The 25645-nt window shown below is 44.3% G+C and overlaps 10 protein-coding genes across 10 annotated transcripts; 5 read left to right on the top strand and 5 right to left on the bottom strand.

Moving 5' to 3' along the window:
- Positions 1-2524: 2524 nt before the first annotated feature.
- BHQ10_003423 (uncharacterized protein) lies at positions 2525-3169 on the top strand (the record flags this gene model as incomplete). Its single annotated transcript, XM_040875678.1, has 3 exons — positions 2525-2549; positions 2627-2724; positions 2789-3169. 3 exons carry the CDS (start codon positions 2525-2527, stop codon positions 3167-3169), a joined length of 504 nt encoding a protein of 167 aa, XP_040731927.1.
- A 406-nt stretch (positions 3170-3575) lies between these two features.
- BHQ10_003422 (uncharacterized protein) lies at positions 3576-5095 on the bottom strand (the record flags this gene model as incomplete). Its single annotated transcript, XM_040875677.1, has 4 exons — positions 3576-4226; positions 4288-4382; positions 4446-4797; positions 4859-5095. The coding sequence occupies 4 exons, from the start codon at positions 5093-5095 to the stop codon at positions 3576-3578; spliced, it is 1335 nt and encodes a 444-aa protein (XP_040731926.1).
- A 1644-nt stretch (positions 5096-6739) lies between these two features.
- BHQ10_003421 (uncharacterized protein) lies at positions 6740-8053 on the bottom strand (the record flags this gene model as incomplete). The annotated part of the gene is made up of 1 exon (XM_040875676.1): positions 6740-8053. The coding sequence occupies one exon, from the start codon at positions 8051-8053 to the stop codon at positions 6740-6742; it is 1314 nt and encodes a 437-aa protein (XP_040731925.1).
- Positions 8054-12866: 4813 nt separating this feature from the next.
- Positions 12867-14327, top strand: BHQ10_003420 (uncharacterized protein; the record flags this gene model as incomplete). Its single annotated transcript, XM_040875675.1, has 1 exon — positions 12867-14327. The coding sequence occupies one exon, from the start codon at positions 12867-12869 to the stop codon at positions 14325-14327; it is 1461 nt and encodes a 486-aa protein (XP_040731924.1).
- Positions 14328-15188: 861 nt separating this feature from the next.
- On the top strand, positions 15189-16120 carry BHQ10_003419 (uncharacterized protein; the record flags this gene model as incomplete). The annotated part of the gene is made up of 3 exons (XM_040875673.1): positions 15189-15521; positions 15592-15840; positions 15986-16120. The coding sequence occupies 3 exons, from the start codon at positions 15189-15191 to the stop codon at positions 16118-16120; spliced, it is 717 nt and encodes a 238-aa protein (XP_040731923.1).
- A 1317-nt stretch (positions 16121-17437) lies between these two features.
- BHQ10_003418 (uncharacterized protein) lies at positions 17438-18464 on the bottom strand (the record flags this gene model as incomplete). Its single annotated transcript, XM_040875672.1, has 2 exons — positions 17438-18223; positions 18279-18464. The coding sequence occupies 2 exons, from the start codon at positions 18462-18464 to the stop codon at positions 17438-17440; spliced, it is 972 nt and encodes a 323-aa protein (XP_040731922.1).
- Positions 18465-19281: 817 nt separating this feature from the next.
- On the bottom strand, positions 19282-20089 carry BHQ10_003417 (uncharacterized protein; the record flags this gene model as incomplete). Its single annotated transcript, XM_040875671.1, has 2 exons — positions 19282-19988; positions 20050-20089. The coding sequence occupies 2 exons, from the start codon at positions 20087-20089 to the stop codon at positions 19282-19284; spliced, it is 747 nt and encodes a 248-aa protein (XP_040731921.1).
- A 365-nt stretch (positions 20090-20454) lies between these two features.
- On the bottom strand, positions 20455-22332 carry BHQ10_003416 (uncharacterized protein; the record flags this gene model as incomplete). The annotated part of the gene is made up of 4 exons (XM_040875670.1): positions 20455-20615; positions 20671-21838; positions 21892-22125; positions 22177-22332. The coding sequence occupies 4 exons, from the start codon at positions 22330-22332 to the stop codon at positions 20455-20457; spliced, it is 1719 nt and encodes a 572-aa protein (XP_040731920.1).
- A 922-nt stretch (positions 22333-23254) lies between these two features.
- Positions 23255-23677, top strand: BHQ10_003415 (uncharacterized protein; the record flags this gene model as incomplete). Its single annotated transcript, XM_040875669.1, has 2 exons — positions 23255-23455; positions 23534-23677. 2 exons carry the CDS (start codon positions 23255-23257, stop codon positions 23675-23677), a joined length of 345 nt encoding a protein of 114 aa, XP_040731919.1.
- An 872-nt stretch (positions 23678-24549) lies between these two features.
- On the top strand, positions 24550-25344 carry BHQ10_003414 (uncharacterized protein; the record flags this gene model as incomplete). Its single annotated transcript, XM_040875668.1, has 1 exon — positions 24550-25344. One exon carries the CDS (start codon positions 24550-24552, stop codon positions 25342-25344), a length of 795 nt encoding a protein of 264 aa, XP_040731918.1.
- Positions 25345-25645: the final 301 nt, after the last annotated feature.

Raw genomic sequence — 25645 nt, 5'->3', positions numbered from 1 at the left:
AGTGGTAGTTGTTGTTGTTGCCGCTCACACAAAGGTTTGAAGGGAAGTTGCGGTAGCGTCAGAGAGTGCGTGACTGCGTGTGCATAAATTCATGAGGTACACCTACTTAAACTTTGACCTGCTATACCCACACTAAAAGCACGCACCTTATTTGATATCTTTAAATGGGCACACAAGAATGAAAGTCATGCTATTCTTTTACGATACATGACTATTACTCTATCTCTGTTCTCAATTAGAATAATCTAGACACAGATTCCTTGATAGATAGGTATGTCGAGCCATGTTGATGCATATACAATTACCAACTCAAATATTTAACACTCGAATGATGTGTACCTAGTGGGTACATGATGCATACACTCACAATCTTGTAAGTACCTAGTACATCCAAGGTTCCCTGGAGGGTTTTTTTTTACACACAGTAGTTGATATATTCTTACAAATGAAGCTATCCAACACCATATCTTCCATGAGTGAAGGCTGCTTGTTGGTGCCGTTGTTGAATAAGACTTGATATAGCAACGTCCCTGAGGCCCGACAATGCCCCTTCACCATCAACTGATGGTGTCAGTATTTAGACACGATCAAGATTATTAGCAGTGCGTTTTTTTGATAAGAGCCATGTAATATATTAATCAATGGGCGTACCAAAAGCTCATAAAGAAACTGCAAGGCCTGATCAGCAGTTCGCATGAAGTTCATGTACTATAATCCACATTGAAAAGCTCCCCAAAGCTTTTAACTTGGCGCGCAGATCAATGCACTAAACTCCAGAGCTGAACATACAAACTATCTACGTTAAGTCTTCGTTATGACACGATCGTCGTACGCCTGCTGCAAAAGCACTAATGTATCACTGCCCAAAGACTGTACAGGCTGTGAGGCCATTGATGCAGCATCAAAGAAGTCCTTAGGTGCCTGGTTCTTAAGGGTTTCTACGAAATCCATGTCACTGTCAGAGCAAGTCTGTCAAGCGAACTAAAGAGCCAAAATTGGCAACATGGGACTAATATTGTGCTGAGGAATGCAGCCGATTAAAGAAGAGGCAATTATCCTCCCACGAGAGCGAATGTCATTATTGCTGCAGGTGGAAGCTCATTCTATATCCTAATTGTGTTGATTAGCTTAAAGGAAATACATAAGTCTTTTATGGTGATGAACATATGGTGCATGCTTATGCAATTGGAAATTCCGCCACGCCGGACTAGGTGCATTTTCGATACAGACTAGTAATGGACTCGGTACGAAAGTAAATTCTCGCATTATGCACTTAGGGCTTACGTGCAGACAGAAATTCTTTATACTAGGCTGTCTTCTCAAGCTATGCAGGTGACACATGTCTTAGTGAAATCCTGTCTGAGTGTAAGCTTCTCGATCCCGATTTGGAAATCAGTCTTCGATTGGTCCATTGAACCCTATCTTCTCCACATCTGCTGGGTCGCTGCTTCAGCTTGCATTGTATGAACTCGAGCTCCCGAAGTTCCCGCTTCGATCCTTCAATCTTTCGGAGACAGACATACCCGTAATCGCATGCGCTTCGTACAGCCTTAGGTCTGGAGTGGTATCAAACGCATCCATGAACTATGTTACTGAATAAGGTTAGGGTTGCGCAAAGAAGTCTACCATACGTAATATTCTGTTCATACCTGTATAGCTGGATAATCCTGAGCAGTAATAATTGTACGTACAATCAGTATTGTCACCATAGCCTCCATAATGATTGATTGTTGGTCACAGACCCGTGTCGCCGTATGCATATCGACAGCCACTGGATATATACTAGGCTTGTAGCTAGCTTGTAGTGTAACAATGTAGCTATTCTGCAGCTAATTGTCGTTTTACTTAGGGCTAGGGTTACCAATACGTCTTACAGGCAGTGGCTGTATGAAGAGCTGTATGGAAATAAGTCTTGACATTTACCATATGGGCTGGTAGGTCATAATAGGTCTATAGGATCATACTAAATTCAACCTCATCCGGCCATGTCGATAGACAGCTTGATATCCTCTTCCCATATTGATTATATCATAGAATGGGAATAATTGCAACCTGAAAGGAATTCCTTACTCTCACTCATTATACACTTCTTATCGAATTATGTCTGTCAAAAACTATTGTGTAAAAGTTGTTACTCGCCATTGAAGATGCGAATACGAGATCGGACATTGGGATATCGGAATCACAGGCACGCGTTCGGATTCCGCGTATCGAGCAAACGGGCCAGAGTCTTTCCAACATGCGCTGCTCATTGGTTACCTAAATTAAAGGATAGATAGTCTGATGTCAAGGAGATCCCGATAAAAATGTATATGCAATAACGTGCCTGGCCTCTCCGATGGGACATATTCCGGGAAACCTTTACGGGGAATCGATTCTGGACGCATGAAGATTACATTCATTGAAATGATCCAAAGTAGCATCTTGCGTAATCTTGATATTTCCAACAAAGAGGATGGAAGCTCAGAGTTTACGAGGAATATCAGCCGGCTTGAACAGCATACTTCGCAAGATTTTCAGCAACATGACCAATCAACCCAGTTTCGAAGGTTCGTATAGACTTGAAGTCCTTTCTTTGATAAAGAAGTCAAGATTGACTAATGCGGGGTTGTCCCCATTTTATTAGATGTCCTAGGATGTCAGACAGCTTTGTTTGAATGGGCGGAGAGCTATGATACTAAGGATTGGGATCGCCTCTCAAAATGCGTTGCTCCTACTGTTCGTGTAAGTCTCACCACATTTCTTCTTCTTCTCTTAAGTCAAATACTGATCACGTCCTACATGATAGATTGATTACCGCGCTTTCCTGAACAAGCTCTGGGAAGCTATGCCTGTCGACGACTTTGTCACAATGGCCTCAGACCCTCACGTCCTCGGTAACCCTAAGGTCAAGACACAACACTTCATTGGTGCTCAGAAATGGACCAAGGTCAGCGATGATGAAATGATTGCCAAACATCAGATGCGCGTCGCCCATCAGAAGTACAAGGATGAGAAGTTCACAGAGGTCGCTCTTAAGGGCCACGGTTATGGTGCGTGCACTACCACCTTCCGCAAGATTGATGGTGTTTGGAAATGGGCTGGTCTTTCACCGGAAATCCGCTGGCACGAGTATGATCTTGATAAAATTTTCCATGAGGGTGAGGAGAAGTTTGGTGAGAAAGAATAGATGCATACCAAGATAATTGTTTATAGTGACTATATAGAAATTCTAACTAGATAGACATCATAAGCTTTGATATTTTCGCAGGTAAACACAATTTAGAAAAGATGTGACCATCAGTAGGTAGAATCTTACTAAAATGACAAAAGCAATTCGTGGATCATAGTCTACTGTATCAGTAGCATTCCTCCATTGAACATGTCTTATTTTCAATGTTGATGGTAGCACTTGTGATATTATTAACCCACGTAGTAATTTACACTGTCCATGTAGCTCATCGAAACTCATCATCCTGATTATTTATAGCCATATCTGATTTCAAAATTGAGTCATTCAGATATTTCGCTTTCTGACAAGTGATGCACTATGTACAGAAATGTCTGAAACCCCAGTTTTGCGACTGTCTATTCGATTATGCTAGGCTAGACCCGGAGTCGATGTTACCAAGGTCATTCATTCCATTGCTTATAATTTGCCCATGCCTCATAAAACTTGTTCGCGCTTGTTGATTTCCCTGCATTTTCATCGTGTTGACCTGGTATTGAATGGCGAGAGCTACCGTAGCACTGTTTCGTAGGTTGAGCTTGTTCACCACAATAAGCCCGCCCATATTATCCTGCATATTATTTACCATTTCTACTAAATCTGTGACTCCAATTTCCCGCTCATTGCTCAACTGTAAACGGCAGAGATCGCGCGCACGTGCTGCGGCTTCGACATCTGCATTCACCGAACCGGGCTCTGGTATTAAGCAGAGAACTAGAATTAGCTTCATGGATGTATCTGCCCGAAGCACGCCGAGATGTGCCCTCAACTCTGCAAGTGCTCTATCCGACAAGGAGTGCCCGGGCATCCCGGGTGAAAGAGTTGGCAAACGAACAATGTACAGCGCCGCATCTTTGACAACTTGCATTGAACCCGGAGGCCGTTTTTGGACTTCAATTCGCGGGTGAAAATCTTCCGTGCCGTTTGAGGATAATTCTGTATTTACTTGGAGAACGAAATGGAGACCAGGGTAGAGCTCGGCGAGGGCCATGGCCATACCTGTCGATGGAGCTCCAACCTGTGCTCGGTTATTAGTATTAAAAAGTTATAATACTTGACAAGGATTTAATTGCACTCACATCAATCATACATGCTTTTCTCACATTTCGCCAGTCTAATCTACCCAGTATATCCGTCATACTATCAGCCGGATCTTCTGCGCATTGAAGATATGCTGACCATTGTCGTGAAAGCTTGTTTTTCTGTCTGCATATTGCCTGAAAAGATTGTGATGTACCGAAGGCCACACTGTAAGCGCTCTCATTAGGAAGATTAGAGCATGGGAATTGTCTTGTCGCTTCACCCATCTTCAGAGAGACGGGAGCAGCTGTCTCCGCAAGGAACATGACAGCATCTAAGTAGCAGAGCTTGGTGACAAACTGCGCTGAGAGCGCAGTGTGCGCGATGCGCCCAGGTTGTGGTTCAGATAAGAACCCAGCTGTTGCCATCATGCGTACTACTCGAGAGAGTGTGATTTCCGGCACATCAGCAAGCTCTGCGATGTCCTTGACCGGCACACTGCCGTTGAGAGGAATATAGGCCAGAACTTGAAATTCTCCAAGCCATTTTAGACAAGCAAGCAATTGACTCTGTTATTTCTGGCGTTAGCCGGGATATTCACTGACCAAAATTAGGGCTTGAATCAGGTACCTGACTGGCTAACTGTTGGATGAAATCGGCTGGTTCGGCAAGTAAAGCCTGCAACCGTGTGGTTACGGCTAGTAGGTTACGTCTGGCGCGATGGACCTCACTTGGTGCGTTGTTGGGTATTGAGATATGAGATGTTAATGTGAGATTGGCGTCCGGGCAGTGATCTGTGATAGTTTTTGCCGCACTGCTAAGCTCGTTTACGTAGCTTTGGAGTTGGCCCAAGTTACCAGCACTCATGACCGCAACGGACAACACAATGGAAAGACAAAATCACGACTTTGAAAGATGTATGTCGAAGAGTGACCCTTGCATAAGCTGTGATATCATGTGCAATTGCCTTGAATAACCTCAACTGTAGTAGGGTATTTCTCCTAGCCTTAGCTCATTCTTCGAGTTGGGTCTTCTAGTTGGTAGTTAATAAAGTGGCGTTTCCATACCAAATTTACAGAATTTAGGCTCGAAGCTCCCAAACATTGCGGTTTCCCTTTACGCTGTAGTTGACCTGGACAGCGAAAAGATCTCGGTCAACTGTCTTGGAACCTCGATGACGATAAAGTGAGGGGCTCTTCAAAGCCTGAATATAGACCCGGACACCGACTTGGCCGAAACAGCTGGAAAGAACTACGTAGCCTCAGTCATTCATCCGTCCAACCCAACTAACCACGCATTTAGTTGCGGATTAAGACACATACCACATACTAACTAGTTACAGTACTCCGTACGGTGCACACACTGCCACACAGACACAGCAAAAATGTTGGACTAAATATCTGAGACCTTGAAGACGGCCCATAGATGATTTGAATGGCCCTTGGCACTTACTATGAGGTTCAATTGGCTATAACTGGTCCATTTCTTCACGAATCTTTCTGGGACGAATACGAATCTTCTGCGTCCTTAGCGTAAACTTTTGTGGGGGTTCAGCTTATGAGGATAAAGTTCAAAGTGTAGGTTGACCGTCCATCAGTCGTATTGACTAAACCCTATATGTGTGAACGATGACACTGTGGAGCCCGTTTTGACACCCTGGGGAGTGGCTGAATTAGTGTATCTCAAGCGTACCCAGTCTTCACCGTAGCACCGGGGGCTGGCCAAGGGGTCCAACCAGGCCGAAGAGTCAATACACCGATACGCCAAGTTACTCTGCGGGAAATCCGCTCCCGTATGTCAGATTGGAAATTAATAATATGAATTCTGTAACATAACTAGTTGGATAACTGGCTAAGTAAGCACTTCGAATGCAATTGTGCATGTCAACTTAATGGTTGGTTGAATCGACACGCAATTTTCCAGTGGTAGTGAGGCTCTAGTCCTTAGTATCATAGTAGAATCGCTAGCTAAAGTATTACTTGTATATGCCTCGTTACTTGTAACTTTCAGTCACCCATTGTACGAATGAGTAGACGCCTATCTAAGAAACTGTTCCCTGTCCTAGGTCCGTGTGTACTATTCCGGGGCGGTCACCGCACGCTCCTTCCTAAACTAGCTTGGTAAGGGACTAACTGGTGTCCCATACAATTTGATGTAGACATGGACATGTACTATAAATCAAGGCTCCGTGCTACAATGATCAATAGGGTTTGTGTCGCCTTTAGAGGCTTGCAACATAACGTAAAGCGTAAAGTGATTCAATCGTGCTTCGTGGATATCTTAGATGGTAGATCACATGTTAGTTGAAGTCAAATACTATGGTCGGGAGTTCGTAAACCATACTACATCAGGATCATTTCATAAATCTAAATTTGTCAGCGAAGTACTATTTACCAGTACAGCTGGAGCTAAATCATGGAAACTACGTATTAATGTTTTGCTGACAAAATTTAAGGACTGGAAGACTCTCGGGTATACATGATCAGTAAAGTGGCCAAAAATATCTCAACGTCAGCCGAGGAGATCGGCGAATTTGCGATACTCTTTATCTGCGGCTAAGCGCTCATGACAGCCATTCTCCTGCACAACATATACTTCAAGCCCATCAATCTTACCATCGATCCTGGTCGCTGGCATTACCCCAAAGACGCCTTCAAACGCCGGTAGTGGGAGCCTAATAGTCACGGGCAAGCCGAATCCAAAATCATATTCGGTATAGGCTCTCATTCCAGTCCAGCTAGTGCCCACAACGTTTTGCGGGTGCCAGATCCAGCGCATCTCTTCTTTGCCTTCAATACCCTGGCGTACCTTGACCAGGTCTGGGATCGAGTTTTCATTGATTAATGTTGTACAATGACGAATCGTCTCTGCGATACGAGCCAAATTGGAGCTTTGGATAAGTTCTTTCAAAGGGATCGAGTCCGAGAGTGTCACAAGAAATCCGTTCCCCACGTAGTCTGGAGAGACCTGTCCTGCCCACTTGCCTCGGACATCTACGGCGTGGGAGAAACTTGACTCTGTCTTCTCGACGTCAATGCCCAAGAAGGGGACTCGTGAGCGAGTGATGCATCGCCAAGTCAGAGCTGAAACGCAATCATAGCTCGAAACAAACTTTCCAGCTTCGGTTGGCTTGCACATTTCCTTAAGCTTGGCGCATGACACGGCAGAAATGCGATAAATTTTGTTGCTGGTTGGTGGTCGTTCGGGAGGGTTGATAAGCTTGCCAGAATCGTCTTTGCTGATGGGATGATATGTAAATCCGCGAATGTTCTTCTTCAATTTCTCGGTCTCTGCAGCACCCGGGGTGTATGCTGCATTGAAATACGTCCGATCCAGACTGGGTTCCCAGACGGGCAGGGGCTTTCCCTCCACAGCTGCCCTGGTGCTAGCAGCCCAGTAAACATAGATATTGTCGATACTTTTGGCATCTCCACACATGTGATGGAAGGATAATGCCAAGATTATGCCGCCTCGGATGAAATTGGCCTGGAAAAGAGCTACGGGGCAGCCTTCATCGCGACGGAAGCCGCCAACATTAATATCCTCGGGTGTCAAGAGATATCCCTTGTCGTTGAAGAAGCCTGGATCAAAGTTGTGCTCCTCTAAATACTGATAGGAAGGCAAACTCAGGTCTAGATCAAGATGGTGTACATAAAGTTGAATCGGCTCSTGATTTTTGCGAAGAGCGCAAATCCCTCCCTCCGCGGTCTCATGAAGCACACTGCCCACAAGTGGGACATTTGTCAATACATTCTCGAGGCCTGAGCGCAAATTACTGATCAGTTGTTCTTTGGACAACGTCACGTTGGACAATGGATACACCATGCACGGTGTTGTATGATTTCCCGGAATGACTTGATCAATTTCTGACAGGGTAATTGTCGATCGATCGGGGAGAGTTTTATGGTCTCTTGCGAGAACTGGGTATGACTCTCGTCTGGTAGACATCTTTAGAAATCTCAGAATAGGCTTCGAGGATGAATATAGTCATGGATAGCAAGGCAATTGAAATTTGTTGTTCTACATGTGGCAGTTTGATAAAGTCTATATAATCAAAGCTCAGCTGTTGATTGCATTCGAACTCTATAGGTACGTCTATGCACGACATGGGTAACGCTCGGTGATCAATTACACGGCACCTGGTAAGGTTTTGCATCACTCGCCGAATATCCATCCAAATGTGGTAAGGCTGTCTGAGAGACCATCGCCTAGTAATGAGTTTATATTTTGTAAATAACCCTAATGGAACGCTGTATTCGGAGCTATTTCGTTCTCGGCTTTCTGGAATTTTCCGACTTTCGGTGTTAGAAAGCATCTTTCGGAATTTCTACATGTATGTATTTTGCTGAAAGAAGGTTCGTATTGAAAGCGGCCAAATACACGAACAAAAGCACGGTATTACAGTCAACGGGGTTATGGAGTTGTTCGATGTGGTAATCATAATATGTCGACAGTTCAGTCGCAAATCAAGAGCATGTATGGATCTCCGTGTAGCACACCTTTATACCAATGATAATCTATATTTGTGCTTTTCGTACGGTCCCTTTCAACTGATCCATTCGAAATCCTAATCTGGACATACAATTGGCAGGCTGAATCATGCCTAGGCTTCTCACCCACATGAAATCGTGTACTATGTTTAAGCTTAGTCTGTGTCAAAATTCAATTAGAGTTACAAGCTTGTTCTGATTGAGGAATTCTCGCCGTGATACACATTGACTCAGTGTATCTCATTCTTCGAGGTACCTTTCTACGTTAACGTATTTTGATCGTTCGGGCCGGAGTTCACAACGGTTTACGTGTAGTTGACAAAGTGAAGCTATCCCGGCAGCTCAGCCTGGCTATGTGACAAGAGCCAGGTTAGTGAAATGATTTCTTATTAGTAAAGAATTCATTTGCATAAATTTCCTTCACCAAAAGGGCTGTTCTTCGGGCTAATCAGTAAGAAGGATCAAACATGTCCGAGAAAAGAAATTCCGCTGTTGGTTTGATTTCCTCAGTCATAACATGATTCATGCGCTTGAAGCTTGGAATGATATCGATATGATTAACTTGATGTTGAACCATACTTAGCTTGGCATAGTCATCGTTTGTCAAGAGCATCTTATACTACTATCGACGCTTTGGCTATAATACCTTGTATTTCGTACAGGGCTTTGATCTCGATGAAATAGATGACTACGTAGGTACGTGTGACCAGATATTGGTAAAAGTAGTATGTTTCTAGAAGGAATTTCTAACGCTTTGACGTTCGGCACATTGACCTAAATGGAAGCAAAACAAAGTTAAAAATACGAATACACTGCGCTGTTATATTAATAGTATGGCTACTACTAACATATCCTCGGCGTACGATATGGATCGATGGGGGAAAATTAATGATTACGTACTGGATGGGCCAGAGGTCAAGCGATGCCAAATGAGACAAAGTTCACCAAGGGTCGATTCAATGAATGCCCACTCAGGGTCTAAAAGCGCCCGGCTGTTCATATGTTTAAGTTTACTGGTAGACTGATTCGTATACAAACCGACGAACCAAATCACTGTAAAAGTGATCACTGATGGGCAGTTACATTGGTAGTAGTATGAGTGACTGTCGCAAGTGGGGGATAAGTATTTGATCACCTTTATGCTTAATTCCCTCCGACGTAGCTGTGGCTTTTACTCCGGACACGCATTGGCGGGGTACATTTTCAATGATTATTCTTCGCGAGTCGAGTGTAGGCTTGCCCAACTTTTGTGAGTTTTCGTAAAAGTTCTACAACACCGTGTAAGATAATGCAGTCTTATTATCAACAGAACATGAGTCAGCTCATGCAGCCTCGGAGCCGTGGGTGGTTCGTATTAAGCATAATCAACGCAGTTCCTATTCATACACGGACAAGTTATAAATAACGTATTCTCCGTACTGACGCTTTGGGCGTGACACAGCATGCGCTTAAGGTGGTTGTCCAAGCCTCATGCAATCCTAGTGGCAAGGATATAGGCCACTGACATTGTTGTAAATACGTTGTAATTTATCATGTGCTTCGTTTAAAATATATTGTGTGGAGCGACCTATCTCAATTGGGTAAACACACAATAGATTGCGTGTGGGCTTAATACGCACAATAACGACTAACACCGCCTCAATCCAGCTTAAACAACAATAACGGGCGGGAACCCTTTCTTATCAATTAAACACTGGACCGGCGTGAACCTTAAGCACTGATATCTGAATCGCCCACGTAATGCATCGTGCTGCTTCAACTTGTTTGGACCCAATAACCTGGGGCGACAGGCCTGTATAGGCCAGGGTGATGAGTCTTGTAGTCGTATTCGGCCTGCAACTAAGGTGTAGTGCGACCAGCATTTCCAGTTAGTCAGAATGAGCGTATGCATTCCGGATTGGATGAGGTGACATCTAGAACGGCGGCTTGTGGGTCAAGAGTAAGCACAAGATTAAACAGATCAATGCCACGCCACTAAACATGTTTCCTCCTATGAGATCTCGAGGCTGCTCGGATGAATCTCAGCCTCAGTTCTGCTAGTGGCTCCACTGGGAGTCACCTAGCGGCCTTTAGTCACCAGGGCTATGTAGCCACACGGTCTATGATCATCCAAAGGACAGCACCCGACGAACCAACAAGGATACGTCTCGTGTAGGTCGGGGATTTGGTACCAATGGGGGCGGGAAAGGCTGTAAGGTCGGAACTTTAACCTGTTACCACCTCCGCATCTCCGTACGTATCTCAATTCTTGCATCTTCTTCAGGCTGTAGGATATCAAGCAATGGCTTCAGTAGCCTACAAAAGCAATACGAATCAGATACGCACTGGTTCCTGTCCGATCCAATTCAATTTGAAACCCACCCGGCCAACTATCTCAAGATGTGCGTGCTCTGACGTTCGGGTATTACCACAAATGGGTCGCGACAGTAGCCGTGTATTGAATTCAGCTGTTGTTTAGAATGGCTGGCTTGTCATCTATGCAGACCCAGCTAAGCTCATTATGCGAGCAAGGATTACCGATCCTTGCAATTAGTTCATAGTCCTTTCTATAACAACACGTAAATAGCATGGAAATATACCTGGACAAGCCTTTTAGATCGGAGTGCATATGTATTACTAGCACCATACAGGAAATAATTGTGTTTCTTGACATTCTCAAACTTGGCATGCTTGCGATACATACCGCTAGAAGCTTGGCTTATTTTCGGGCTTATCTTGAAGTCTTCCACCTACGTACATTTTCATTAATTCAAGTTTTGATGGAAATATAAAGAATTCTTCATCATTTTAGCCAAGTCCCTTTCATATCGGATGTCCACCGACCTCAGAAAATGTCCAATGTTACATGACCAACAACCCCCGTTGCCCCCACTACATACATAGTTCAGTGCTTCTCTTGTACCTACTAGTCAATTGTAGTATCAGTGTCAATACGGAGTTCTTACAGTAGATTAGGCAATCTGAGTCTGCCCCGCGTCTTGTGGAGAACGGAGTCGCCACCTACCATTCAAAATCGGTACCTCCCGAATGAAAGCTGTTCGCGATGCTCGTATAGTGTAGATAGTTGCTGCATGCTTTCATCCTATTACTAAGAGATCTTCATGGCTGGGGATGAGAAAGTCACTCTCAGCCCCGTGTTCGTATGAATGAAACTTACCTCGGGAGCAGCATGTATAATTTACGATTATTGTGATCCTCTGTAATACTATCATGCGATTAAATCAATATTGCCTAATATCAGATAGGAAAACGCAGCTGACAACATAAGCGCTACCGCGTCACATAAGACGGCCTATCATCAATATACAAAACCTTCAGATTATCAAGCCATACTAGTCTCATTTGCGGTAGGCTGATCAAGCTATCTGATGAAAAGGTTTGTTTAAAATTGTCCCGTATGTCCTCTTGTGGTTAGAGTGAGCAACACCGCTATTATGAACTGGTTAGTAAGAGGATGTACTTCGTACTTAGTGACATAACCTCACAGATCTAATTATATTGGTGGCCGCTCAATCAAACGTGTATCTTCAGCTACTGTTTCTCCGTACAGAGTGGCCCTTTCCCTACTTCCAGTTTCAGTAAGAAGATTACAAACCATGAATCCTATTAGTTTCACGCCATGAGGAAGCCCCTGACCGAATGATCTTGGGTCACTACACTCCACTACTCTAACTGTAAATAAGATACACCGTCTAGATCAGTTGAAGTAATAGTTTTCTTAGTCTAGTACCCAGAGGTAGGGGGCTAAGTTTGCACGTGGAGTCTATACTACCCTCGTTATGCAACCAAGGTATACGTATGTATAGTATTATTGGCCGGTTCGATTGGAAATCTATATGAGAAGATAACGCGAAAAAAAACTAGGGGCGAAAAGTCTAAGAGTTTATTTTTTTTTCAAAGAGCAGAGTGGTAGCTACCGTAAGTGGCAAGGTCTGTGCATTGCCTAGACTAAACTTACGAGAATACGAGTGGTAAAATCTGGTAATCCAAAGAGCTTATAGTCAGCCCTGAAGGATGTCAAGAAAGTCGATCAGATTCCGCATATATCGTCTGGTGGTAGCTCTGGCTTTCCTTTTCCGTGAAACGTTTTTTTCTCAATTTCTGTTTAGATATCCACCATATAACCTATTGCATCACACCTCATAAACATGGAAGACCATCGATCCCCTTCTGGGGCACAACCTGCCTCTACTAAAGGTCGTGGACCGACACCTGCAGCGCCCAAGTTACGAGATAGCTGTCATGCCTGTGCTGCTTCCAAGCTGAAGTGCAACAAAGAAAAGCCAACATGTGCACGTTGCGCAAAGCGTGGAATTGCCTGTGAATACTTGGCGACAAAACGTGGAGGAAGGAAGCATACCAATAGAAATACCAACAGCACCACTGATAGTAACCGGGCATCTCCAAGCAATAGTGCACCGCCGCCACCACAACCCTTGAATGTGACTCAATTTATGCCTCCAAGGACTACCTGGTTCACAGCTGCAACCAGTGTTCCCGGTACAGTCGCACATGGATCACCTATTCCTATCCAAGCTTCCCCTCGACCGCCAGGCACGGCTCTTGACATTCCACAACCTATGCTATCACCCGCGGATCATCCCATGGCTGGCTCCATGACAGACTTATCCACTGACCTTGATGAGTTCTTTGCCACACCCAACTCCTTTTCTCTCCCGGAATTGAGTGACAGTGATATTCTGGGCCAGTCACATTTCTTCCCCCCTTCTCTTGATGGCAATACTGGAAGTAATATTACATCCAATAACAGCTCTGAAAATCTATTCGAAAACTTCCATCTATTCCAGGATGGCGTCCCAGATTTTTCGGCATTTTCGAAGCCAAGTTCAATTTCAGATAACCAAAACTCTCCATTCGATACCCAAAGCAGTAATAACAGCACTCGAGGAGCAGACACCCTATGTTATTGCTTGGTGCGAGCGCTTGGACTCATGAAACAACTTTTTCCTAACCCAACATCAAATTTCGCTTCGGCTATGGAAGATCTCGATCATCATCAACAACAACAGCAGCAATCAAACACTTCCCCACCCAACATTCAAACAGTCATTTCCAAGAACCAGGACACTATAGAAGCCATTAGTACGATGTTGAACTGCTCATGTGCACACGACGGCTACCTTTTGACAATAATGTCGCTGATTGTATTCAAAGTGCTCGGTTGGTATGCAGCAGCAGCAGCGCCAAAAGCGGGCCCAACGCACGAAGACATCTCAGGAATCTCAAAGCCAAGCACTAGTCACTCGCGAAAATTATCTCATTCCGAGATGGTAGTTCAAGACGCCACTGTTGTGGGTAGTTACTGCCTCGAAGGCGCTGATGCGGATCGCATGGCGGCACAATTGGTATTGAGCGAGTTACACCGTGTACAACGTTTAGTTAATCAATTGTCAGCCAAGTTGAAATTACAGATTGCTCACGAAACACGGCTGAACAACGAACCGTCCCAGGGATCAAGCTACAAGTCCGAAGATAGTGACTTCGCTGTACCGCTGTCTGCGGTAACATTGGACCAGATTGTAGTGGATCTGCGCAAGAGACTGAGAGCCCTTTCTGTGAATATTGTGGAGAGCTTGCGAAGCCACTGAATTAGCGAGGCATTGGAGTTCTGAGAGTTTTTCGTTAATAGACAGGGATTACGACTTCGATAATTTACAGTCATTTTCTCCTTGTTCCGATCAAGATGCTTTTTTCTGAGGTACAGACTGATGGATTTTATATTTAGAAAGCAGGGTATTCTCGACGATGAAGTTATGGAAAGGCATGTATAGATGAAATCAATTCCTACTACAAGAGTTAGCGGACTTTTCAGATCTTTCCTAGACCGCATTAATGTAGGTATTTAAGGGTGTAAAATTATATTTCATATCAAATCTACAATCGAAGATGAAGTTTATATTAGTCACATTTCAACTAAGAAAAATTCTATCTTGATAACTGCTTAATGCTGATAACCTCAACTAGCTTTGTTTTCTAAAGTACTTGTAAAATTGACTGATTCTTCCTTACCTCCTGAAGCTCCGCTTTGAAAAAGCTCAGTCAGTCTTGGTCTCAGTCTCCGCATGTTCGGATATTCCGCAATTAGCGAGCTCCTTCAAACTTTTCTTTCCCAGCATTATCACTTTGACTTCCCCCAATACTATTGATTGTACCACGTGAATATCATCAATAAGGATGTGTTGGGCCAGCCTTCTACTGAGTTTTATTTACTCGGGCTCCGGCGTATCCAGGTTTTACTAGCTGAGATCGGCTAAGAACAGTACCCAGGCCGATCACAATAAGCGGTACTGCGAACTACCAAAATTGTAAATCCGATAATTGGAGATATATAAGTGGCATTATCAATGTAAGACTACTAACAAACTAGCAAGAATAGCTTGAAACCTACTCACCATTTTCACAACTTTATTCCCTTTTACATAAAAACCACTACCCCTGTACAATTCAGAATGTCTGCTCCATATATCCCTTACCGCCTCGACGGCAAAGTCGCTCTGGTTACCGGTTCCGGACGAGGGATCGGCGCAGCTATTGCTACTGAGCTTGGCCGGTGTGGAGCGAAAGTTGTTGTCAACTATGCCAACTCCAAAGAATCGGCAGACAAAGTCGTGGCCGAGATCAAGTCCTTTGGAACCGATGCCGTTGCTTTCAAGGCCAATGTCAGGAACGTCCCAGAGACTGCTAAGCTGATGGACGATGCCGTTGCTCACTTCGGTGGACTCGACATTGTTGTCAGCAACTCCGGTGTCGTGAGCTTTGGACACTTCGGAGATGTGACCGAGGTATGTAGTGTTTTTTGAAACCAAAGAATGGGAGAATCTGATAGCTGACTATATCATCTATTGGATATAGGAAGAATTCGACCGCGTGTTTAGTTTGAACACCCGTGGCCAATTCTTCGTTGCCCGTGAGGCATACCGTCACCTCAATGAGGGTGGTCGGATTATCTTGACATCTTCCAACACATCCCAGGACTTCAGTGTTCCGAACCACTCCATCTACTCTGGTTCCAAGGGTGCAATTGACTCCTTTGTGCGAATCATGTCCAAGGATGCCGGGAAGAAGAAGATTACCGTTAACGCTGTGGCACCCGGTGGCACAGTCACTGACATGTTCCACGATGTTGCGCACCACTACATTCCAGGTGGCGAAAAGTACTCCCCCGAGGAGCTCCAACAGGCGAGTAATCCTGATTTCTTGAAGATTTACATTATAATTAAAAGACCTAATAACTGACAATCAATAGATGGCTGCACATGCCTCTCCATTGGTCCGCAATGGATGGCCCAAGGATATCGCACATGTTGTTGCCTTCATTGCCAGCAAAGAGGGCGAGTGGATCAATGGCAAGTCCATCACGATTGACGGTGGTGCCAAATGAGCTAGAAATTTTATTCTGGAAATAAAACGCCAGAGGCGTTGAGTATTTTTATAGATGTGGTACCCTACTAGTTGTTTATCCTGGCCAAAGCATGTTTTTTTCACTGACAGGCAGGATGACAAAAGTCACGAGCTATGTATCAAATTCCTATGTTGAATAAACTAAATAGAAATAGATGACATGGTTATTCACTATCCTCGATAGATTGGTCAAGTGACATCTTGTAGTTTTGAAATGCAACCGGCATAGGTCACATCAATGATTGTTGATAAGCGGGCAAGGATGACTGTTCATTCATCTATGAAATTATCTGTATTCTGAATTTATTCGAATTCTACGGCTTKCCCTGTTTTTTTTTTTTGCATTAGAATCGCAAACATCAGTTGGCTACCCTTTCAGAACTGAAAAAAGAAGCAATACGTACCATTGCCGCTAGGGCTGTGTGGCAGTGAGTATGACGTTGGATTATGGTGGGGAATCAACAGGGGCTGTGGTGGGTCTTCGTGGGGAGCCCGATAAGCTTAATCCCCGAGCCCCAATACGAGCCTGCGATATATTTCGTCCAATCACACGCTGGATGTGACAGCACGCGTCTCCGGTAATATTTCGATGACTTTACCACCCTGAAATTCATCGTGATTGGTCATCTATAAAGTGTCGGCATCCGATCCCCTGCCCTAAGACTAGCCCTAGTACAGTGATACTCACGACGTCCGATTCCCGAGACATCTCCTAATACGGAAATCCTAGCGGAATCTCACGTTAGTGTGAAAAACTTGGGCTGAATGCCTTGGAACTGTCGTGTAACTTAGAAAAACCAGTTCAGCCTGTATTGTCAGCATTCTCGAAGGTACCCTAGACCTAGGAATTTGAGTGTTGCCAAAAATCACCTTGGTCTCCCTCAGTTGATAGCTAGTATTGAATGCTGTAGACTGGAATTGGTTTCGCCTGTAATATCTGTTCGGTAAGAGGTAGGCACTAGTAAACTATGCTTTGCGGTAGTGTAGAGTCGATGCAAGCATGATAGGTAAACTTGAACCAAAAAGTGGGGGCCGAAACTATCATGTTGTACGAACTCGGTAGTATTCGTTAGCCCAGAATTACAACAGATGTACGAGGACAGAATGTTTTACAACGTATATGATCCTAATTCTGTTAGGTAACCCTAATGAAAGTTGTTCAGTAAACCGGCAAGGGCAAGTGGTAATTTCTATGAAAAATTGAATTGCAAAAAATATAGGTAGTGTATGTAATGCGTTATCATGAAATGCAGGATTGAGAGTACGAGCAACCTCACCGTACTCTCCAGGTATCTAATCAATCAAAAGCAATCTTGAACCACTTCTTTACTCCTCCCCTGACTGTGAAGGCTACTTTACCATCCTCTGCCAACTTCCGCAAAACTTCTTCCATAAATGGCTCAATCGCCATGTGTCGAACCTCATCGGCCATTCCTTCCCCGTACATAGTAGTAACAAGTTCCTTGACGGTAACGTCCCCCTTTCCTGAGCCAGCTGTTTTCTTAATTTTGGTCAATGCTTGGAGCACCTGTTTTTCTCGTCTTGTCTTGGATGCCAATTCTCCACTGATTTTGATCGGGAGGTTCTCGATTACCATACCGTGAGCAGGATATCCGATCTTGCATTCTTGTTTTTGCATTAGACGTAGGGAGTCCATCCACAGGCTCAGCATTTCAACAGCAGCGGTACCGTGGCCAAGTACATTGTCGCCTGTGCAAATGGCATTGTCTTCCTCGATGATGAAGCACATGTGATCGTGTGAGTGACCGGGGGAGTGGAGAGCCCTCACCGTGGCGCCTTCGACCTCGAAGACTTGCCCATCGACGATAGGCTGTTGTGCTTTGCTGGGAGTATGTTTGTAGATGGAGTCATTAAGGTGAGGGTAGAGGCGGAGTAGATCAGGCACGCCGCCAGCGTGGTCACCGTGCCAGTGTGTAAGAAGAACATGAGAAAGAGTAATGTTGCGTTCAGCGAGAACTGATGATAGTAAAGTGGCCCATTCTGGGATACCCTGACCGGTGTCAATAATGAGTCTGTGAGAGCCGGTCCCGACAATGTATGTATTCGTGCCTTGTAGGGTAAACTAATAGTAGTCATTAAATCATCTCTCACGCGCTTCTATTATTGAAAGATTCTACCTTTCCAGCGTTTTGACCCAAAACTCGTAACACTCGTGGACTTATTTGTTCGACATCAGCAATCTCTGGTAAAGTCGAGAGTTGAGCCTCAAGATAATCCTCAAAGGCGCATATATTAAGCGCCTTGTTGATCTGGCGGTAGCCCCCTTTGTGCTGCTTCTTCCCAGGCTGTGCTTCTTCCTCCATCTTCTGTGGATGTGTATAGAACGAAGAGTTGACCTCTATGTTCATGCAGTACAGAGGAAAAGTTTGAAGATTGAATAAACAATCTTCGAGTCCCGGAGATCTTACCACTTAGGCCTTATCTACTTCTGTTACGTTACCTGACAGGCTGGGTTTCCCCCAGTTCCGACCGACTACTAGTTCTAGAAGCGTCACATAGTTAGTCTAGTCCGAATGATACCGATGTGTCACGAATTAGCTGAAAGAATCGAATGTCACATCCAGTCGTAGACTCGTAGTTGTAAGCCTAGTCTTTATTTTGCCCGACAGCACCATTCAGAGCCCGCGCATGAAGAAAGCTCATTGTTCCAAGCTGGGGCTATGTTGTAGCGAGCTGCTGTATTGGTGGCGACTGTTCTTGGGTTTGGAGGAACGCTAGAACGTATGTCAGTATTGAAGACTTCAGCTAGTACCTGACATGTGCAGGTCGTTTAACAGTCACCCAGTAGCTTTCATGTCAAATTGGTTTTCGTACAACTTTTTTCTACTATCGCAAAGATCTAAAGTACACGATGGTGATTGACAATAGATTATGATACGCTTGTTATAATTGTAAGTTCTATATAGGTCATAAAACCAACAGTTTCAATATACCTTGCTCTAGTATCTCTCAATCGATTGATCGTAAAGAAATCTGTCGGGACTGATAAATAGTCACATTAGAGAACAATTGCAGCAAGGCATGCTTGGATTCAACTTGGGTTGAGATTTCTATTGTCAAGACATGGATTGAGATAACCAATGACACAAAAGTCACAAACTGGCTGGACCATTACCCAAGCTACCACTCGTACATACCAGTGTTGTGCAATATCTTAGGAGCTTCATCATCGCGCTTTCCTTCAATTACATCGATCAAAGGCATAACTGAATCAACGGGCGCTCTCGCACCAAACTCCGCCTTGTTGTGGGGGCCGAGGTTCGAGACGGTATAACCGGGATCGTAAAGCAAAACCGTGATTCCATCAGGCTCGTACTCTACATACTGACAAGCAGTAATCATGTTGAGGGCAGTTTTGCTAGCTCGGTACTGGTGGCCTTGGAGTTTATACAAAGGCGAGTTCTTGTTGAGACGAGAAGTGATGGAGCCTGCTCCACTGGTGATATTGACAATCCTAGGCGAGTCTTTTGACTCCTTCAAGAGAGGCGCAAAGGCGTTGGTAACGATCAAAGGTCCAGTGGCATTGGTATCGAACGCGGTACGCATGCACTCACGCAACGTGCCACCCTCCATTGGCGCGATAGCTGCATTGTTCACGAGGATGTCCAATTTGCCGAATTGCTTGCGAACCTTAGCAGCAGCCTCCTCAATAGAATCATCTTTGGTGACATCCAGCAAAAGCATCTCTACGCTGTCTGGCAAGTTACGAGACCGCAGCTGTTGCAGAGCAGCGTTTCCCTTTTCGGCCGATCGAGCTCCCAGAAAGACATGGTATGTACCCTTTGCTAAGAGCTGAGCGGCAAGCTCAAAACCAATACCACTATTGGCTTTTTTATTGCATATTGTCAGTAAAGTATGTAGGGTAAATAACCCACTGATTAAACGTACCGCCAGTGATCAAAACAAGCCTCTTTGCTGCCGCAGCCATTTTGAGTTGTTGTAGTTTGTGCAAGTGAGAAAAAGAGCTGAGATTTCCGATGAAATAATGTTCTTAATAAATGATAAAAAGCTGTCTGATTAAGCAAAGCTATTGTCAAAAACTAGATGGAGGGGTAGACGAAGAAACAACAGAAGTCCTGTCTCTCTCCTGTCCTAGTCAACTAGCCAATGATGTTTCTTTCTGGCTCGGCTTATTAATAAATACAGCTAAGACATATAAGGACTAGATCCGGAAATATCGGACATAGCATTTTATATAATTCACAAATTCAGATCAATATTTCATACATTATAAAACTTCTAGGTCATCTCTATCTTGCAAATCAACCTCCTACTCCACTAGTGAAGTACAATTTACTGGATTGGCACTGGTCGGATATACGTGAATTCTGCTCGATGGGTAGTGACATCGATGGCTTTGAAGTCGGCGACAGCTGAAGGCAAAGGCTCGAACTCAAAGCTCCACACGATAATTGTAATGATTGACTTCAACATCAACTCAGCCCATTTCATACCTGTTATTCGAATGCATTAGCTGTGCTGAGTAAGGTAGGAGCAGAGAAAACATACCAAAACAAGCACGGGGTCCAACTCCGTAAGGGTGGGTGTATCCAGCACTTGGGTTGAATACAATTTCTCCCTTTTCATTCTTTAATAGCCATCGCTCCGGGATAAAATTTCCGATGTTTTTATCATCCCAAACACCGAATTTCTCCTTATTCTCACGGCTGGTCTTACTACGAATAGTTTCTTCGATCACAAGGGGCGGAGTTTTATAGCTAGGTCCATTGGTGAGCATGAATACATCAGTTCCTTTGGGGATGACATGTCCAAGAACGACGGCATCCTTGGTAGTCACGCGGACGATAGAGCTGACGGAGTTTCCGACACGGTGGACTTCTTGAATAAACGCTTCCAGATAAGGAACATCAGCTTGTGCCATTTCTTGAGCAGAAGGGAGGCCGCCGTTTCGGTGAGCTCTTTCGTGAGCCTCTCTCAAAGCGGTGCGTAATTTCGTTTGAACATCAGGATTGGCCGTCAAATACTTCATAGCCCAGCAAAGGGTCGTAGAGGTTGTCTCTTGTCCAGCCATGTAGAAACCGAAGAGTTCGTCCTTGATAACCTGGGTATCAATTTTTATGTCACGGCCTTCCTTTCTTGCCATTTGGGCTTCGCGTTGAACAATGAGATCAGTGGCAGACTTGACGGTACCCTTTTCTTCGACACCGGAAAATTTTCGCCATGCAGATTGGAGACGTTCGTTGATCATCTTGTCGGTGTATTTCCTGGCAGAGATGAGCGACTTCTTGAAAGCCAAGGCGAATTTGAGGGAGAGAGTTGGGACGGGAGAGCCCATGGCAATTTGGACACTGTCTGACAGGTCACGAATAGATGTGAAGGCTTCGGCATCTTCGGCAGCGGGGAAGTCGACGGGCTGATCAATACTTGCTGGAAGGACAGTTTGGTGTAGAAGCTGTTCCTGGACTTTCAGTGCTTCGGCTTTGATACCGAACGTGGTTTCAATGATGATATCAACCACAGTTCGAGACAAATCCTTGTCACCGTTAAACGGTCGACCTTTGGCAATAGCTGCTTTCTTTTTCCAGATTGCGATCAGGTCTTGTGTGTTTACGTGAATGGAGGGTGCGACAACACCGTTGAGGAATGATGGCGAAATGGTGTCCTTAATGAGTTGGCGATGCGATCTCCATGCTTCGCCAATAGGGAACTGTAAAATCTATCATTTAGTAAAGTAACCATTCAATGGGATGCGGAGAGCTTCAGACATACCGAGACATGGTTTTCAGGAAAGATAGGTCCAAAGACCTCCCCAGTAATCATGGAACGATCGAACTCATCTTTCCGAGTCATCTGAATATCATGAGACTCACGAGCATCCGCGATGACGACCCAAGGCTTCCCAAATGGACGCATGAACATCTGAATAACGGGGGACTTGAGATCTGCAGCGAGTTCTCGGACATAAGACCAAATTTCATGATGTTGTTCTTGATACTTAATGATCTACATTCATGTATTAGACGGTAATGCTGTAGCTAAGAAAGTCTTACTTACATCTGGCGCATCGCCCAGGATCCGTGAGGCACTGGCTTTGTTGTAAGGTATACCTGGGATAGGTTTTGGAAGAATTGCACGATAAGTGAGAGCAACTAAGGCAGCAAGTATGCATACCGATGCAATTACAGTCGTTTGAGTAAGTTGAAACTCCATTTTTGTACGATCTACACTCCAAGCAAATCCAGTGGCTGAATAAGTGTTGACAATGTAGAACGAGTATGCACCAGTGGAAATCGGAACATTAGAATCGGTTGATATGCCGCACTTTGTCCTTTTATTCTATACTACTCTAGTAGATACTTAACAACTCCTAGTCTAACTAGATCACATCAGTCAGGCAATCAGACCCGATCTAAGACGCCGACGTCTACTACCACACCATCAGGCACTTAGATTGTGGAACGAGGCCGGTTATCTGCGTAGTCCTTCTAGCTGCCCAGAATTTGTGGCTTGTTTGTAATAGAAGCTCTTCAGTTGTATTCGTAAACAAATCTACCGAATGGGAACCTAATTAAGTGACTGTCGGAAAATCGCAGCATTAGTCTCAAGAAGCCTTGATTAGGGTTTGTGGCCCAAGAATAAAATTGCACAACGTCGGAATGGCGAATGAAAAGATGACATTATCTTTCTGGAAGTATTAGTTGGGATCCGATGTAAACTCAACCAGTAAGCGAGCCTAATAGATAGTATTAGGTAACCGAGCAGCTAGATGATTGCAGGGAAGAAATTGAACTCTCCGAAGACAAAATTGTGCATACACAAATTTCCGATTTCCGACTGATCGCCTTCCGATATACAAGTGAAACTTACAGCTGAAACTTATGCGCCCCCCGACATGTCTATCACTTCGAACTTTGTGAATACACTCATAATGCATTGTTGAGGTTTTTGCTGTAGTTATGCATCAGAATGTTCAATAAAGCCATTTAGTGTATTTAAAATGGACAGCTTGATCGTATTGTTTTCTACATTCCAGTTCAAACCATGACATAAACTACGGGTCGATTTAATCAAACCTCCTCTCTATTTTCACTACAACATCTTTCAACAGTACATTTAGTACCCCGCAATCAAAATGGCCGGTATCTCTGTTCACGTTACCATCACCATCGACCCCAAGGACAAGGACGCTTTCCTTACTGCCTTGAAGCCCACCTTCGATGCCGTCAAGGCTGAGCCCTTGAACCTCTTTTTTGAGATCTCTTACGACGAGAAAGACCCCGGAGTCTTCAAGCTCATCGAGAGCTGGAACTGTACCGCCGAATACATTATGAGTGTAAGTAATACGATTCTGACAGCCACGATTGACTAATACAATACATGTGTTGACTAATGATGCTTCTTCCAAATGTAGAGCCAGCTCCAGAAGGACTACTACAAGCCCTACCGCGCTGCCGTGGAGCCCCTGCTCCTTAAGCCCTTCGAGGTCCAAATCTTCAACCGTCTGGGTAGTGAGTGGGCCAGTGTCAACGCCTCCGCCTACCCTGCTCGTTCTTAAGTGCGGCCCTCAATAGCGATCCTTAACTCTGCGGGCTTGCAGGAGCCGAGACAACGAGGATCTGGGCATGTACTGATTGCAAAGAGTGAGAACGACCGATGAAAAATATTTTTGCTGTATATACACTGGGAAAACGTATTAACTTCATGTACATAGACTCAAGCAATTCGGGTTCATAAATAGTACAAAAAGTATATTGCAAATATGTCTACCATTATCCTGTAAATAAAATTCATAATTCTTAGGACTTAGGGCTAGGAGTAGAGGCTTCCGTCAACCTGAGGAATTTTGTTTCAAAGGGATCGACATCGCCGACTTTCATAAATCTCACTAATTGGGCGAGATGCTAAACCAGCTTCTCTCTTAAATTGTGTAGTCTTTTTAGTTTATCCTTAAGAAATGGAGACTTTCATGGTGAAACGAGGTACACAGCCGATCAAGAAGGAGTTCAAACTGTCCATTGCTTTATCTGTTAGCTCCGACAGTAGGGAAATAAAAAGTCACTATTGACAATTGTTTGATCTAACCACTCTGTATAGGGATAGGTGCAATACTCGAGTGGAACTTAATATGAATATGACGGGATAAAAAGAGCCGTAAAGACTGAGACACCTAATATCCAAGAGTCTAGGCCTACTTTAGCATAGATCCGTTACACTCCAAGCATCGCATTCCGACAAGCTTAGAAAGGCAGCATTCGGTGTCCCGGCGAAGTCGGGGCTAGATATTAGCGTGCAACGAATTAGAACAATACAGCTTAGATATAGATATGTATTAGGTTGTGTTCCTAAGTCTAGAGTTCAAGGATCATTAGATAGCATTTGCGAATTCTACTTCTTACTTGCACATTCAACATACATACTAGTATCAACATGAGTACTTACGCGATCCTTGGCAGCACAGGAAACTGTGGCTCTGCCCTGATTGAAAATCTTCTCCAATCACCAAAAAACAAAATTCGCGCCTACTGCCGTAACAAGGCCAAATTACAACGCCTGCTCCCCCAAGTTGTCGATAACAAACAAGTCGAGATAATTGAAGGCAGCATCTACGACGTCGATGTCATGGTCAAATGTGTCCGCGACACCAAGGCAGTCTTTCTGACAGTCACGACAAACGACAATGTTCCTGGCTGCCGTGTTAGCAAGGACTGCGCCGCAACCGTGATCAAAGCTTTAGAAAAGATCAAGACCGAATCTGGTCCAGGACTCAAGCTCCCAAAACTGGTTTTGCTTAGTTCTGCTACTATTGACGACCACCTCGCCCGCAAGATGCCAGGCTGGTTCCGTCCTATCATGCTGGCCGCCGCTTCACATGTCTATCAGGATCTGATGGTCACCGAGAAATTACTGAGATCGCAGTCAGACTGGCTTTCAACTATTTTCATTAAGCCCGCTGGTTTGTCAGTAGACGTTCAGCGCGGTCACACATTGACTCTGGATGAGGAAGAAAGTTTCATTAGCTACCTCGATCTCTCAGCTGGTATGATTGAAGCCGCACAAGATGAGGAAGGACGATACGACGGAATGAATGTTGGTGTAGTGAACAAGACCCGCGGTGTTGGTGCAAAATTTCCACGAGGAACCCCCATGTGCATTATGATGGGTTTGATGAGACACTTTTTCCCTTTCTTGCACCCATATCTTCCCACAACTGGTCCTTCATAGTGTGTTTTACAGATATCTGCTTGTTCTTGAGTTTCTCATTGTTTATTGGTATATATACTTTCATCAAAATCATACGCCGAGTCTCCATACATTACTAGTTACGCGCCTGGTGAGATCATTTTCAATTGTACACGTACATATGTAAACTGTTAAAAGCAGGAGAAGCATTTCAAATAGAGCCCCTTCTTTCTAGAATCAAATTATCTCTGAAAGAAATATCGTAATTCTTGAAGTACATGAGATTTTCCATTCGTAAACTATACGTGAAAGCGTTGTTAGATACATATGATCCGAAAGATTT

This window comes from Talaromyces amestolkiae, assembly GCF_001896365.1.
Source record: "Talaromyces amestolkiae strain CIB chromosome Unknown scaffold5.1, whole genome shotgun sequence".
In the NCBI taxonomy this organism is placed as follows: Eukaryota; Fungi; Ascomycota; class Eurotiomycetes; order Eurotiales; family Trichocomaceae; genus Talaromyces; species Talaromyces amestolkiae.
This window is presented reverse-complemented; position numbering and strand designations above follow the sequence as displayed.